Source organism: Rutilus rutilus, assembly GCF_951802725.1.
Source record: "Rutilus rutilus genome assembly, chromosome: 25".
NCBI classification, from domain to species: Eukaryota; Metazoa; Chordata; class Actinopteri; order Cypriniformes; family Leuciscidae; genus Rutilus; species Rutilus rutilus.
In genome coordinates, this window is record NC_140229.1 from 3,493,323 (window position 1) to 3,510,380 (window position 17,058).

General features: G+C 39.7%; 1 protein-coding gene across 1 annotated transcript; it reads right to left on the minus strand.

Moving 5' to 3' along the window:
* Positions 1–6,335: 6,335 nt before the first annotated feature.
* On the minus strand, positions 6,336–16,992 carry hic2 (hypermethylated in cancer 2). The gene is made up of 2 exons (XM_084400039.1): positions 16,711–16,992; positions 6,336–10,988 (listed from the first exon to the last, which is right to left on the minus strand). The coding sequence occupies exon 2, from the start codon at positions 10,956–10,958 to the stop codon at positions 9,273–9,275; it is 1,686 nt and encodes a 561-aa protein (XP_084256165.1). The 5' UTR covers positions 10,959–10,988; positions 16,711–16,992; the 3' UTR covers positions 6,336–9,272.
* Between the last annotated feature and the right edge of the window lie 66 nt (positions 16,993–17,058).

Genomic DNA, 17,058 nt, shown 5'->3' on the forward strand with positions numbered 1-17,058 from the left:
GTGCTGTGAGACATGAGATAGTTTAATAATGCCTCTTGTGATGCTTTGCGGACTCTTCGTGTGTTTTGAAGGAGGCGTGGCTTTGAAAACGCACTGAAGGAAGGGTGGGATCTCATGCTTTCAAAGCTAGCTCGCTCTTGCTAGTCTCTCTGAAATCGCCTACTCTGTCTTTAATGGTCCACTCTTAAAGTTCAAGTACATCGTGACAGCTTGTGCATGTCTCTGGTCACCTAAAAATCCAAACATGTCCAAGTTCATAATCGCAACATTTAGTAAAATATCCAGTGAAATGCAATCTCAACGGCCAAGACACAAGACATATCTTCCTGCTGCTTGAGCAAAATACTAATACCCAGGACAGGTAACCTTAATGGTGAGTAAAGATCCCAGTATTACTGTAGTATTATTAGTAAGCTGCTGCTACAGACCTCGTCGTATGCTTTTAAGCACGTAGACGAGGCCGTAAGCGTGATCTTGATCACAGACCTTCTGCTCTCTCCGACACACACACACACACACACACACACACACACACACTAACGCAACATGACAGTGATGAATGGGCCGAGAGCGCGCTCATGCGCGTGCTGTCGGACCCTCAGTGAATCTGCATACATGCAGCGGGGGCGCGCTCTCGGCCCATGTGACACATTAATGTTAATCAAACGGGCTTGACAGTTCCTGATTAAAAACGTTGTTCCTAGAGGCCAGGCTTCACTGGAGCAGGTTCATTCGCTGCATGTGAAACAGCAAGGGTTTGAGTCCACCGCACATAAACACACTGTAATCAGGAGGAATATAATAATGATTCTGATTCCTTAATGGTTCTGTCCATGGTTCATTATGAGGAAGAATAAACAAACAAACAAAAAGTTTGGGGTTGGTTAGATTTTTTTAAAGTCTGCATTTATTTGATCAAAAATAATGTAAAATATTATTAAAAATCATAACTTTTCCTATTGTAATATATAGTCAAATGTAATATATCCCTGTGATGAAAGATGCATTTTCAGCATCATTACTCCAGTCTTCAGTGTCACATGATCCTTCAGAAATCATTCTAATATGATGATTTTATGCTCAAGCAACATTTCTGATTATTATCAATGTTTGCAGTTGTGCTGCTTCATATTTGTGTGGAAACCGTCATACATATTATTCTGGATTCAATGAACATCATGTATTTGAATCAGAAATCTCTTGTGACATTATAACTGTCACTTCACTGAATAAAAGTATGAATTCCTTTTCTTTTCTTCTTTTTAACATTACTGACTTAAAACTTTTAAACAGTAGTATGACTGGGAATTGTGGGAAATATTACATACTGCTATACTTTTTGCTTTTCTGATATTGCAAATATTGTAATTGATTTACATAGTTTCCAAGACTTATTATAAAAAACCTGATAATTGTGAAATGTGCTTATTTTCAATTTTCATAGTCTGCTTACATACACGGTATGTTCATTAAATTGGTTTGTGAATCCAGTTAGTTAATCAAATCTGCAAACCTCACATTAATGGTAACATTTATTTTAAGGTGACGTAGTTACACATTACTACATACTTACTATAGTAATAACAGTAAATTATAACCCTTACCATAACTCTATAGTAAGTGCATGTAGTTAATTAATATCTTATTTGAGCAAGTGCAATGTAACTACGTCAACTTAAAATAAAGAGTAACCACATTAATACGCCATATGATTCAAAAACTTTCTTACAGGTAGCAGCAAATTCAGCATCTTTCAAAAATCAACTGTACCTTTGAATTACCCAGTCTAGCATCATCATGTGCAACGAAGAACAAAGAAAAAGGGAAAAAAGGCATCAGAATTTCACAAATTAAACCTTTTTTCTTCTCCCTGTCCTTTGTGGCCCTTCAAGCTCAGGCAAAAGAGCCCATTATGTGTTGCCCTAAAGCCTGTTTTGTAAAGCGCCATGGCACAGTGTAAATAGAGAGCAGGGGGACGGTCTTTCTCTCTCTCTCTCTCTCTCTCTCTGAGAGGCTGCTGTACTATTCCATGTGAAAGGATCAATATGCTAAACTCTCGCAGTGCCCACCACCTGTAGGGTCGTTTCTTTTGGGCCGTTGCACTGTCAGCCTGGCAGTCTGTGCCATTACATTCAGACCAGTGAAAGAAAGAGTGAAAGAAATAAAGAGAAGAATAGACTCAATTCTGCCGGACAGGCTCGCATGTATCCCCCCCCTCTCCCTCCCTCTCTCTCCTGCATTAATCCAGGGTTCGAGGGGCAGCTGCTGTACTGGTGAGGCTGACACCTGGTGCAACACTTCTTATGCAAACCGCAGAGAAAAAAGGCCCAACCGAAGGTGTTTGGCAAACATTTGAGGACTTTGCATCCAAATAAATGACATGCAACGTCTTTGAGAATATCACATAGAATAAAAAGACACAGAAAAAACTAACTCAATTGCTTTTGGCACTTGCCTAATGCTGCAATGTGGTGTTAGGAATGCTTATCAGCCTGTTGCGATGCACATTTTCTCTAGTTGGTTTCTTACAGGCACAAGTCTAGATATGGCTCATTAAGTGCCGGAGTTTGTTCAAACCACCAGCCATAGCTTGCCTTCACCAACATCAACATTTTCGGATGCAAATGTGCATCACGCAGCAGATGCCACGATCACGGGCATTGGACGCTGAAAGGCCTTTCATGCATTTAAGGGCTTCCTGCAAGATCTGCATGTGATTTTGCCTCCTCGCAGATGTGTCTATAGTTAATCTATACTTAGCAGACGGGGCGAGCGGGGGGAGGCGGCATCAACATACAACTCATTGTGCCTGAAACTGACCCCATTCAGGGTCATTTGGCATGTGACACCACTTGAGGCGGGGCTTAATGGCCCTGTAGAATCAGCCACACAAGGACCATAAAAATGCCAACCCTCTTTTCCCTTGGGGTAGGGAGGTGCAACGCTGGCCTCTTGACATACACTGGCAAGCCTGGAGGAGGAGGAGGGGGGGGGGGGGAACAAAAGGAGGGCCGGTCTAAACGGCCACGAAAACGCAGAGCAAAAGAGAAAGAAAAGCACTGGTGAAGGAGCGAGCCGCCAACTCTGATTGGTGAAGCTCTGAGAGGGACTCCCAGATGGCAGACGGACCCCTTGTGCCACGGCCGGTTAAGAGCCCGTCTGGGGGGAGGGGTCCAGATCCTCTCGCTCTCGTCATTAATCATCGCTGACCCCTGGGCTCACGGACATTCGGCTGTGGATGGTGTGCAAACTCAAGTGCAGTTTGAATGTGATTATGACTGGAAAGTAGAGTTGACTTAAATGTGGATGAACTTGGAATGTTCCTAAATCAACAGTTCAATCAATAATAAATATAAAAGCAATGCATTAAAGTTACAACGGATGTAAATTGGGCATCTTAAGGCCAGAAAATACTGGGTACCATATATTATTGCAGAAGCACTTACTTGGATTGATTCTTTAAAGCAATTTAAAATAAGACGCTTTGAGGGCACAAAAAGTCGAGGATTGTTAAAGCACTGAAAAAAATTAGATCTATAAAATTGTCCACATCATCATTTAAAGGGTTAGTTCTCACAAAAATAATATTATCCCATTATTTACTCACCCAGAAGCCATCCTAGGTGTGTATGACTTTCTTCTTTCAGACGAACACAATCAAGAGTTATATTAAATAATATCCTGAGTTTTGGAAGCCCAAAAAAGCGCATCCATCCATCCATCCATCCATCCACTCCTCCATCCATCCATCCATCCATCATTCATCCATCCATCCATCCCTCCATCCATCTCCAATCGGTTACTAAAGGCCTTCTGAAGCGAAGCCATGCATCTTGCTAGAAAAATATTTATATTTATAAGCTACACTACTATCATGTGTCGTAAATGATGGGATAATTATTTTTTTGGGTGAACTAACCCTTTAAATGACTACTTTTCTAGGCAGATTAACTATTTATTCGGTTAATTCCAATGTTTGGATTTACGTCAAAAGTCATTGCATGGTTCATGCTAAAGCTACAGAGTTTTCTGGCTTTGCAGAGAGACAAGATAATTGAAATATCAGTTTATGTCTTTGCACAGACATGCTCAAAAAGTGATGTTTACTGCATTTACTTCCACTGCGAGTGAGAAAGGCAAAAACAAACAGGAAGGAATTCAAACACACAAGGACACCGGGATTTTTTGATCAAGATTTTAATGAAAAGATTCTAAAATGACTTCTGGTAGCTGTACATTAAGACTGTGAACGTGAGATGAGCTCTGTACACCGTGTTTTATTCACATGAGACAGAATTCGAGCTGCATGTAGCTCTGACCTGAATACAAGCTCTCTGAGGAAGGCGAAACCGCCGTGTTGTTCGCGGACCGTTGTTCAAGGCTGACCGAAAACACACACGCAACAGTAATTCCAACTAATAATCGTCAACTTGTCTTCCTTCACAAGAGTGCCAAACTCTTTTTTTCCCCCCCAAATTCCTCTCTAATCTGACATCCTGCTTCCATTCAAACTGAAAATAAATATTAATCAGCATGTAAAGTTATTGGAATGCTTATGAAGGTGGAAGAGGACAGGCTAGGATGACTAACGCTCTACATTTAAACGTGATATGGCGTTTAAGCGAAAACATATGGGAAACATGCCCACCTGCTATGCACATGCTTGTAAATCTGGCTTTGGTTTAGTTTGTTTGGGTTGGTTTGGTTTGGTAACTTGAGGTCCCTACGAACGCCTAACACTTACCAGTTATGTTGAGAAAAAAACAAGAAAAAAAAAAAACATAATACTATCTGGGATATGTAGAATTGGACAAAACTACACATTAGCAGCAAAATAGTGTGAGATAAAATTGTCTAAAAAGTTTGCGATTTTGTAAATAACTGATAAGATGTAAATCGCCTAGATCTTGCGTAAAGGACCTCAGTGAGAACTTAGAAAGTGCATTTTATAAAGCTTAAAAAAGATATGAGATCTTACAGTAATGCATTCTGTTCGCTAATGAGAAAGTGAAGCGATTTCTTAGGAAAAACCTTTGGCTCTGTTGGACACTTGCAAATGATATTAAAAAAACGGAATCGACCGGTAGCCTTGAGTCACGGCGTGCAACAACATGGCGGCTTTCGGTACACAAAACACAACCTTGAATGCCTTTGACACAATTCTAAAGGGTCCCTTCCTGTATCAGTGGGCAGAGGCGTAGCCTACGGACAGAGAACATTCAAAATCGACAAACAGCCTTCAAGTGTCCGTGACAGAAAACACATGATCCAGAGCATGTGCATGCTTTGAGTGAGATAAGAATTACAAAAAAAATGATGTGGGATACATCCGTTATGATGGACACTTCATGGAGAAATACATTCCTCATGTCTACGTCTTCACAGGTTTGAAAATGATCTGTCATGGTTTTTTTTTTGTTTTTTTTTTACTTTTTTTTAATTTACCTCTCAGCTTACTACAACAGAATAAACTCAAGACCCTGAAGACACGTCGTCTCACCCAAAGTGAACTCTTTAAAAAGTGAAAACAGGATCAAACAAATAAATACATTCATCACTGACAATAGACATTTGATAAAAAAAGTGAACACTGTCAGTAAGTGTTTGCACCAATGTAGACGGAGGAGAGGCCAGTCGGTTTTTAAGTTGCTTCTTTTGTGGACAAAAAAATAAATGTTAAAATAAAACAGGCAGCTCAGAATACAAACAACACATGTTTAAAACAATAGACTAAAATAAACAAAAAAAGAGAGATGACAAAAAAAAACCTTAAAAAATAAAATATATTTATTTATATTTATATATATATATAGATAGATAGATATGCAGCAAGTCCTAAAAAGTTACTTTGAGGTAAATGTGTATGTAGTTTTATTTCATGCGTATTTACATATTAAAAAAAAAAAGCAGCGATTTATAAAAATAATCATGTCAACGACAATATGATTTTCATAAGGGATGTCTCGGCACGTCTTAAAGGGCCAAATCGCAAATCAATAAATGTAGAATCCCACCGAAATCAAAAGCATGCGGCTACGTTCACAGGGTAAGACACGCGGTTACGATTCGGCTTGCTTTCGTTTAAAGTGGTGACCTACACAGAAGCAGGATCAAACTGGCCTCCCCTCACCTGAGGTCTATGACTGTAAAGAGTTTATGTAAACAATGAGATATTATACACAAGTATCTTTAATGTCAATCAATCATTCAAAATGTGCTTTGGTTTAGAAAATAGTCAGAAAATTTGGGTATGAGCTTTTTATCTTATTAGTTTATACATTTTGCGCTTACTAGAATGCTTTTTTTTTTCTTTTTTTCTTTTCTTTTTTGTTCAAAAACACTCTGGAACTTAAAAGTAAAACATCTCTGGCTTTGTTTTTGTTTTTGTTTTGTTTAATTGAAGGCGTTTTTGAAATGGGAACACACTCGTAAAATCTATTTCGTAGGAAACTAGTGTTTTGTTTTTCATCAATAAAATACAGAAATTGACACAGTCTTACAAATGTAGTCGAAAGCTCTGCATTTCAAAATATGCAGAACCATCCCTGAAGATTTGAAAGTAGAAATATTATTGTCACAGTTTGAAACTTTTTGTCATCCTTTTTCCGCTCTCCCAGTTCTCTCGGCTATAGTCTCGAACGCTGGGATCGACAACAGAGCCCAGCATCACCCAAGACATCGGTTCGTTGATGGTTATCAAATGAAGAGCTTGTAAATTAGTAAGATATCAGTGGGGAACTTTTTCCTGGAATCCTGATCAGTACAACTGAGATCAGCAACATCAAAAATATTTAAAAAGTCTCCCTGAGTTGAGATGTGTATCAACACCAGAGCGCACTTATACTGTAACAAAACAGATGTCAACATCCAAGATATGCACAACTTTGAAAATGAGACTTTTTGGTGACGGTCTTGCATTCAGTTAAAAGTTATATATAACTGGCTATTGGGGTTAGCTTTGGTGTTAATGCTGCAAAGACAAACGGAATAAGTTTATAGAGAAATTATAAATGTCTCCAATGTATTGAATTTGGAGACACTTCAAAATTAAACTTGAATAAGCTTGAGCGGGCAAAATTAAAGACCAAAAGGATTCCAGGAAAAAGATGTCTGTAAACATTGCTCCGTTAACACGACTATAGCTGCACCCCAAAGTTCATCGTTAGCAAGCACAAACACAAGCCTTTGGAGAAAGAACCCAAAAAAAAAAGGAATGCCATTAAGACTTTTACATTAAGAAGGCTAAGAATTACTCATGGAATGTGATACACTGGGATTGGCGAAATAATTAATCTGTAACAGAGTTATGAAATGAAGATGGCAGCGAAGAATACAGCACTGAACGATACATCCATCAGCGTTTACCCAACACTGACCATGTAACATTCACTCGACAATTACCAGCATTTTGAATAACCATAAATTCTTTGTTTAACATGCACACTTTACATAATACCTATACCTCGAATGAATAAATGATAATGGTTTTTACGCGACGCCACATAACTTAGCATCGTTTTAGAACAAGGTTTTATTTGGGGGCTGATGACTAATAAGCAATCCAGTGCATCAATTCCTCCTCACTCAGTAAGCTCTCCAAGTATGGTCGACATGTAACAAAAACCTACAACACTCGTAACGCTCTCGTACGGTGTTTTTTTTTTTTTTTTTGCTCTGAACTAAAACAAATTAGTCCTTCAAAGTCTCTCTGCAGACAAAGTAAGACACCAAAAGACACTCTTGAGAAACTAACTGTAAACTTAAAAAAAAAAAAAAAAACGGAAAGCCAGCGGCCCACCATCCACCAGAAGACAGAAGTTCATTGGTTTTTAGTAAAATGTCAAGTACAAACTAACATCCCACTACATTGCTCTTCGTCAAGAACTAAAAGACAAAAAGTACATCCTTACCTCCTGCAATGCAATCTAAAACCTTTGGTAGGGATATTCTACAGGAAACATTTGTTGGTGAGCCATTCTCCCCAATATTAAATTTATCTTTGGATTTCTCTGACATAAAACTCTCAATACCTTAAATACATGCGCCCAAAGAAGCTATTCTCTACATTAATGCTTTAAAAAAAGAAAAACCTTTGTTGATGGGCAGGTGACAACTACTTTGAAAGCCTCAGCAAACTTTATACATCCTATATTCAGAGACCTCCATAGTTCCAATGAATGTATTGTTCTTAATTAAGAGGTAGCAATGAGACAAGTCCATACGGACTCGCCTTGTTCAGTGAAGGGAAAAAAAAGTAAAAAAAAAGAAAAGAAAAAAAGTGAAAAACAACAGTACCGACAGAATTTATGAAGTTCAACATCACTAAAATGAACCCTGCCCAACCCATCACCCAAACCAACCCAACCCTCTCTGATCCCAAAAGAAATAAAGGAAAGAATTTCCAGTTTAAAACATTCACAGAGGCATATCAATAAGTTATCTAAAGAAATCTAAAAACAAGTACCTTTAAGTTTGGCTTTTCTTTGAGAGTAAACCCCTATATGCTAATACGAGTAAACGACAAAGGACACCCATGGCCTCTCGTCACCACTTTGCCTTTGGCTTGCATCCAGATGTAGGAGCAGGGTACATTATGGTATTTCCAAAACTTAAAGACCCTGTATTCCAGCTACACCTTGAATAAAGCCAATGGATGTGATGTGCAGAGTAGGTAAACTGGGATATGTTTGGTTGGATGCACAAAGCTTTTATGAAACACCACGTAAATGATGACAGACAAGCCATCTTGCATGTCTGACAACACTATCTTTGAGACCCTTCAAAGAATTGAACCTTTCTATATAGAATAACCTGGTCATTTCAAGCCCAAACCTTGCTGAGAGTTTTACATGGACTATACCACCAGAACTTTCGAGAGTGATATTTTAACAAGGACCAAGACTGGAAAGAAGGAATATTTCTGGGATACCAAGAAAAACAATCAACATGGACTCCAGATATATCGTAAAAGCAAAAGCAGTGGTTGAGAGTGGTCACAATATCCCAAGAAATCATACAACAACATTAGTACCCAATTTTTACATTCACAGCAATATTCAAAAAGAAAAGAAAAAAAATCATAAGCCCATAAACTCATACCAGTTGGTTTATTCTTTCCATTGTTGGGGCTCATTGTTTGAAAGGTTCCTCCTGTAATTTACAGCAGAAGAGAATCCTGCTTTGGGTTATCGGCTCCTTGCAGTGTACTTCAAAAGGAAGAGGTGTGCATTGACTCTTTTTGCTGAGGGTCTCCTGTTCAAGGTGTCTTTGGCTTATGACGGGGAGGTATGCATTCGTAGGTGGCTAATGAGGTTACGCTGCTGAGTAAATTTGCCCCCACATAGCTGACATTCGTACGGCTTCTCACCTGAGTGAACCCGCATGTGCTCCGTGAGCCGGTACTGGCGGGTAAAGCGCATGCCGCACTCCTCACAGGCAAAGGGCTTCAGCCCCAGGTGGCTACGCATGTGGCGCGTCATGGTGCCACGTTGGGTGAACATCTTGCCGCAGATGTTGCAGGGGAAGGGACGGGTGAGCCAGTGGGTCTTTTCATGTTGACGAAGAGTGGCTGGATCTTTGTAGCTCTTGTTGCAGACCGAGCAGCTAAAGCGACGTGACTCTGTGCTGTGGATATGGGTTATTTGCGAAGACAAGTCTTCCGCTTCTACTTCATCTTCCTTTGGATAGGAATCATCCTCCTCCTCTTTGATGTACAACTCTTCCTCAGTGTGGGTCTCCACATGGGCGTTCAGCTCCTCAGAGCTCGGGAAGCCTTTACCACAGGGAATGCAAACGTAAAGGTTGTCACCGAGTGCAGGCTCAAAGCCTTCCTGGCGGTAGACGTAATTGACGCTATTCCGGCCACCTTCGCTCTCGCTCTGTCCGCTCTCTTCACTTTGCTCCTGTCCATTCTCTAAATCTTCCTCTTCATCTTTACACTTGTAGGATGCTTTGGAGTTGCCATTTCCTCCACCAGGGAGCCTCTCCCCAGCCACTTTCAATCTTTTGGCGACTCCGTTGGGTAAAGTTTTAAGTTTCGCATCTTCAACCTTTTTGCCTTCACTTTTGGGTTGCCGCCTCTGCCGGGTAACCTGCCGGGAGCTTTTATGCAGGTCAGCTTCTGGAGGTGGTTGGCTTTCTTCACATTCTCCTCCACCCAGCTCCATGGGCTCTCCAGCGGTGAGGTTTGGCGTGTTGGTGTTCTCATCAAATGAGGCACTGTTGGCTGTGGATTCAGAGGCAGACTGAGGTGATTCTTGTGGGATGCTGCTCGGACTGACTTCTTCAGTGGCTGTGCTCCCTGAGGGGCTTTTCTTGGAAAGGTCTAGGCCAAGTTCCTGCATGCCACAACTGCCGTTGCTTCCGTTCTTACTCGTTGAGGGACTGAGCGAATTCGCAGAGGTGGCACAGTGGGCATTTCTCGCAAACATCTCATCCTCAGACAAGTCATCTTTGAGAAGCTCCTCGTGCCTCTTTGTCTTCTCACTGTCTTTTAACCCTGACATTTGGTTTGGAGTTACAGGTGTAGAGGATAGCCTTTGGTTCCTAGAAGTTCTTCCATTGGTAGGCGTGGTGGGTTTATTAAGTAGGGATCTCCCATTACGCTTGAGCTTCTTCCTGCAGAGAGCAGCTAAGTCATGAAGTTGGAGGTAGCTTGCTGCCGTTAGAAGGGCATTGAAATTTTGGTCACTGAACTGATCAGATGACAAAAGCTTGCCAGTGTAAATGAAGTCTAGAACCTGCCGGAAAACCGACGGGTTGACCATGTCTGTATCGAGGTTAATCAAGTTGTCATGAAGGATAAGGGATTTGAAATAGATACTGCTGGCTGCCAGAATGTTCTTGTGTGCCCGAAAAAGGGCATTTTCTACTACTATGATCACATCACACAGATAACCTTTGGCTCTTTGTTGGTTTAGCTGCAGCAGCAATTGTTTGGCATGATTTGGCAATTCCATTTCCTCCAACTTTTTCTTCACCTATGAAACCTAAAACAGAAAAAAAAAAAAAAAAAAAAAAAGTTATTGTCAAGGGGAAAAAAAACATTCAGTTTTACAGCAAACACTTATAGCAAAAACATGTTTGTTTCTGACACTTTGCTGGTTTTCTGACCCATGTTGACCCATGCAATTGGGTGTGGTATACTGAAGCACCCGTCCCTTATTTTGAAACAGTCAATAGTTACATCACAGCTTTCTGGTCAGTCGCATGGGGACAAAATCCTGTGCAGTGCAACATTAGTGACAAATATTTTTGGTTAACTTTACAAACAAAGAATAATTGTATAGATTAAGTGTGTATAGCTGCTAAAAGTAAATTGTCAATGTTTCAGAACACTAGTATATAGATTAAGTGAAGCCACAAAACTCTTATGACCAATACAATCCACATAAATAAAGTCTAGAAATTCTATGCTCTTAATTCAAACTTTTAAGCACAAATCCAGACCATGGCAACTATGGTATCTGCTGTCAGAGCATGCTTGTGGAGAAAGCATATAGTATGATAGTATGCATAAGCTGGCATCTTACTCTTCAAGTGTGTACAATTTCTCAACTTTCAGCTAAAAGCAGAGAATGGATAAAAGGCTTGAACAGTAACACAATTTCTTTTCTTCTGAGGGCGTCCACTACGGCTTAACGTCCCTGCCAGCAGTCATTAATGCCAGCCTCCAGGGTCATTCCCTTTGTTGTTATATGGGGGTTGGGTGAAAAAGGCTAGTGAACGTCAACGACGGGCCTGTGTGACAGACAACTTGAAACCTGAGCTGGGATATCACCAAGGGTGTGGTGGGAAACAGGTAAACCAGCACCCTTTCCACAGGACAAACAGGCCTCAGCTTGCAGCAGAATCTTTGTAATGCAGCAAAGAAGGTTTCTGGCACTCAGACCAACCGAGACTGGCGTGGCAATTATCTTTGCACAATGCCCAAACACATTTTCACATTTCACAACATTGTGATTATTCAATGCCTTCTTTAAGAACAATTGACAACAAAAATTTGCCAGGCTGGAGTACCCGCCCCTGAGGAACACCCAATTGAATTATTTTTTTACTGGATTATGGTAAAAGTTTCCCATGCATATTTGAGTCAATAAAATTCATAATGATACAGATTTAAATGAAAGCCTAAAAATAACTACTTCTGAAACCCACAAAATTGGGGGGATGGGATGTGTTTACAAAACATGCTGAATATTTATCAGTTGTTCCTGTGAAGTCAGTCTTACACAGATTAACCATTTTCTAGGTAATTCATGATGGCAATGTACAACCAAGCCAAAACCAATAATGGAGACAGGAAACCAGTCAGCAGAATTTCAGTCAGCAGAGTTCAAGACTGTTTAAAGCAAACTAATGATATTTAATTCCCACCAATGTAGTATTAAAAGGGCAAAAATGTAATGCAACAGCTTTAAATTACTAAATTAAATATGAATAAAAAAAAATAAAAAAAAAAAAAAAAAGGACAAATTGTTTAATATTCAGCCATTTCATACTTCATTATAAAGGGAAAACAGGCTGAATATTTTAATAATATTTCATGTTTACAATCTGAACAAAGTCTGAACGCTGAATGGCTTCTCTCATATCTCCAGTTACTTATCACATAAAAACCAGTAGGCCTATGCCCAGACATAAAACTAAACCCTATTTGCCTGATATCAATACCATCTCTCAGGTTATTTATAGGCCTCAAGTACAGTGGTACAGTTAGAGAACTGCCTAGATAACAATAAACCACAACAGTTAGAGGAAACTTTGATAGCACCCAAAAGCCACAGCCCAAAAAACAAAAGACGTTTTGAGAAACACATTTATCTAGAAGTTGCACACAATTCTTGATAAGATGCTGCTGGTCTTTCAATTGCTTTGCCGACATTCCGACCTCTCCTCAAAGACCAGCAGTCCTGTCCCAGAGATGAAACAACTACTCTAATCAGAGAGATTGCTGCCTGAAAAAAGTCAAAGTGCAAAAGAGGCCAGTAACAACACGGGTAAACAAGTCTGGCAAGGACTGCGCTCATAAACAAGCTTATCCGGTGGCACGGACCCCTGGGGCCCTGATTTTATTGTCTTAATGCCATAAAAACACAGAGAGCACTTTTGCTCTTATGAAAGGGGGCATTGGCGAAACAAAACATTATTCATGAGATGCATCCACATATAATATCTAGCCTACAGCAAATTTTTAAGAGCAAGAAACAACCATAAACATAGTACATTTTTAAAGTGGCAAAAAAGTTTCAGTGAGGATTCAAGGTGACTAAAAATCTCTAGAACATTAGGATCTCCAAGAATATTGAAGCAATTTTGGTTTTAATAACATCAGATGGGTTAATTTGATAAGAGACACTTCTATAGACGCCTACAGAAATTAAGATCTAAGTGCTTTCTGTAACCAACCACCAGCCTCGAGAGACCCGGGCCAACCTGGAAGCCAAGCAAACCTGATCCAAATAATCTGATGAATGACCTCAACTAAGAGATAACACAAAAATCACTTATCTGAAGAATTCAAGGCCTTCATCCACTGCCTGTGTGCATTTTATTCAATGTTACGCGCTATTTGAGCTGATTTCCAACCAAAAACATGCATAAAACCTTCCTAGCTGCTGCCTGTCAACTATTTTTAGGTCTGTAAACAGACATATATGTCATAATGGATGTTAAACAAAACTGCTTGAGAAGTGGAGCATACATTTAGGATTTTTATTTGGAATAACGTGCTGCAATGAATCATGCATGATAAGACCAGAATGTGTATTCAAACAGTTCTTACAAAAAAACCCACTTTCACTGTGATTACACCATTGATCATTTTGAATAATGTTTGAAAACTGCAGAACGAACTTGCATTTCTTGGCATGCGAAAGTGCATCTGGGTACACTACACAAATTTGTAGAATACCTGAGAAACTGGACTCACTACCAACCGACGTAAATTGTCAGAGGACAGCAAACAACCACATTCTCACAAACCTGTTACAAAAATGTACTCTACACATAACGTCTGTGCATTTCACAATTTTACTTACCGAAGATTACAACACATGAAATGTTCAATATAACATAGAGAGGCTATTTATCTGTGATGGAAACCAAGAATTAGGGAATCTGGGGGGGGGGGGGGGGGAAACCAACCACTCAACCAGATTGGGCAACCCTGGAATAACCCTCAATAGATAAATCACATTCATTTTCGTCAACATCTACACAATCATGTCTGCTGTTTTGCCCAAGAAGTGGTTAAAAGGTTCCAGGTTAAAAGGATCTAGTCATTAAACATGCCAAGCATGTTAGGTGAGATTTCAGACATGGGGTGATGCATGCATTGACATACACACATGATATGTATGTATATGTATATATATGAAGAGTTCAGATGCAAAAGCCTCTAAGTGCCATCTGAAATTTTCTTCTAGAATGATAATTTTTATAAAGCTTGTATATTTAAGTTCAGTAATTTAACTTAAATGACAATTAATAGGTCATTTTCATTGCCATTTAAGTGAAATTACTGAACTTAAACATACAAGCTTGATAAAAAATGATCATTAGAAGAAAATTTCAGATGGCACTTAGAGGCTTTTGCATCGGAACACTTCATATATGTATATGTATATGCATATGCATATGCATGAACATCTAAACTGGCCTAAAAGGTTAAAACTAAACAATTAAGTAGAGACTAACCTATATTCTGGTGAAGAATAGAAATGGACTCAAGTTGAATCATTTCAATCAACCAACAAACAATGTTTACAGCCATTTTCCCCTCATTTACCATGAGGGGAATTTGAGGAATAAGTCAAACATACTTCATCATTATTACCCAACCCGACAAGACTAGTACAGGTGGCATGACTAGATGAGCAGATAAAGCTGTCAGAAACATCGTAAATTTCTTGAAGAATTGGAGGAAAAGATTGTTCTCCTTTGAAAGACCAATAAGTACACAAACAAACAAATAATAATTCAATCAAAATGCAAACCCGCAACACAATTACTAACGATCTTCTCAATGATAATGGCTCAAAATAAACTGTCTTCAAGCGCCGTTCCCGCCCCATCCACTCAATAGATCTGATCATCTGCATTATTCAAAGCAGAAGCCGAGGGCTGCCTTTCATAAGAGTATTGATTAGATGTTAACGTGAATGCCACTACATCTGTTAAACACATCTTTTATTCTCGTTTTCTCTGACCTTTGTAGAGGACAACAAAACAATTATGACAGACAGGGCCAGTTTGAGCTCGCAGAGAAGCGTCTGGACGCAACCTCTACAATTTGAAGATAAGGCTCACTGGACCATGGACCTAAACATCAGCGCCTCATTCCCAAAGGAAAGCAAAGCATGCATCTGCAGGTTTGCTTACCTTGAAAACATTCATCACAACATGATGGACAAGAGGCATAACAGGCTGTTTCATGTGCCCGTTTTGTACAAAAAAATCACAATATCATCGGTTAAAAATGCTTGTGTGTCTCATTCAAGCAAACTGTCACCCAGAAAGGGAGTTACTTTAATGGTGTGGCACTGATCTAAACCCACCGACCACTGTAAAACAAGCCCCTTCCCCCAGCCCATTAAAATGGATGAGATTAAAAGGGTCCTTCAAGCACTCCTCAAGATATAGAAGTAAAATAATTTAATATAAAATTCATGCATCATTGAAATAACAAATAAGAGCCAATAACCACACAAGCACTTTAGAATATCAGATGCACTTCATAAATGCAACAACAAAAGCACCTAACATATATTTCCTGCATGCATTACAAGAAACAAAAAATAAGAACCTAAAATCTTCACTGGAATATCTTATTGCATGCAGTAACAAAGCAAAACTACAGTGACAGGGGCAATGGTGACCTGTCACAACACTTAAAATTTACATATGAAATGCTGGGTAAAAAGTTACAAATGTTCATGCCTGTATGGCTTATGTCTCACATGGATCATTATTGCAAAAGAAACAAACTCAATCACTTCACCAGCGTTGCTTCATTATCATTATTACACACATTCATGATGATCCGAATGTACAAGCACACAAACACAGCAGGCAAGACTCGACAGATACCACCATAAATCAGGTTTCCCTTTTTTCCACTCATAAATTGCGATTTGCAATTGTGAATTTAAAGAAACAAACATGAGTAACCCGAAGTCTTCATCTAAATGCATGCATTAACAATGAACACATATTATATAAGAGTATTATAAATGTAAAAAGCGATAGTTTAACGCATTGCAAAAACCAAAAACACATAAAACCATATGAGCATTATACATGTTAAAGGGTAAAACAGTGACTGAGGGAGGGGTGAAACAGGAATGCTGTCCACATAAAGGGCCACTGATCGGGTTTTGCCATTAAGGTAACGACGGATCATTTGTACTAAAGTATAAAGATGCACTATACACCTAAATCATGTCTTAAAGATTGCATTTGGTTATAGCATGAGCAATGCTGAAACAGGTATAGGGCTTTTGGATAAAACACACATATCTGCCCCTGCCAGGCTGCGCTCGCGCGGTGTGTGCATTAAAAGCCCAGTGGGCACGCGATAAGAGCAGTATGTTAGAGGAATCAGTGTTTCTTTAAAAAATAAGAAACCCCTCTCAAACCCCCGTTAAATCGCAGTCATGTTCCCCTCACGACAGAAAAACAAACGCGTATGTAAGAATAAAGTATCTGTACCTTAAAGCATCGACAGAAGCTCTTCAAACAGTCATTCTGTTTTCACATCTCACAGCTTTCCGAGCGCCATCTTGCCTGCAAGCTTGTGTGACGTGAGAAATCCTCACCCCTGACCCAAATTTGAATAAGAAGCAGTAAAGAGAGGGGGGAGAGAGGGTAAATGCCCTGCCTCTGCCAGCCACACACTCTCATTTGCCTAAACAGCCCAGGGCTGCTGCTGAAATGGTGTAACGTGCCATGACCTGCCACTTCTGCTGCCAGATTTGCAATCCAAATGCTCCTGAGTGACTCTGGCACGCGCATCTTCATGTTGTAGGGCTGCTGTGTTCGAGTATAATAGTTCTAATA

Bases quoted from the DNA above. Each gene is read 5' to 3' on its own strand.
- hic2 (XM_084400039.1), bottom strand. From the start codon at position 10,958: ATGGAATTGCCAAATCATGCCAAACAATTGCTGCTGCAGCTAAACCAA.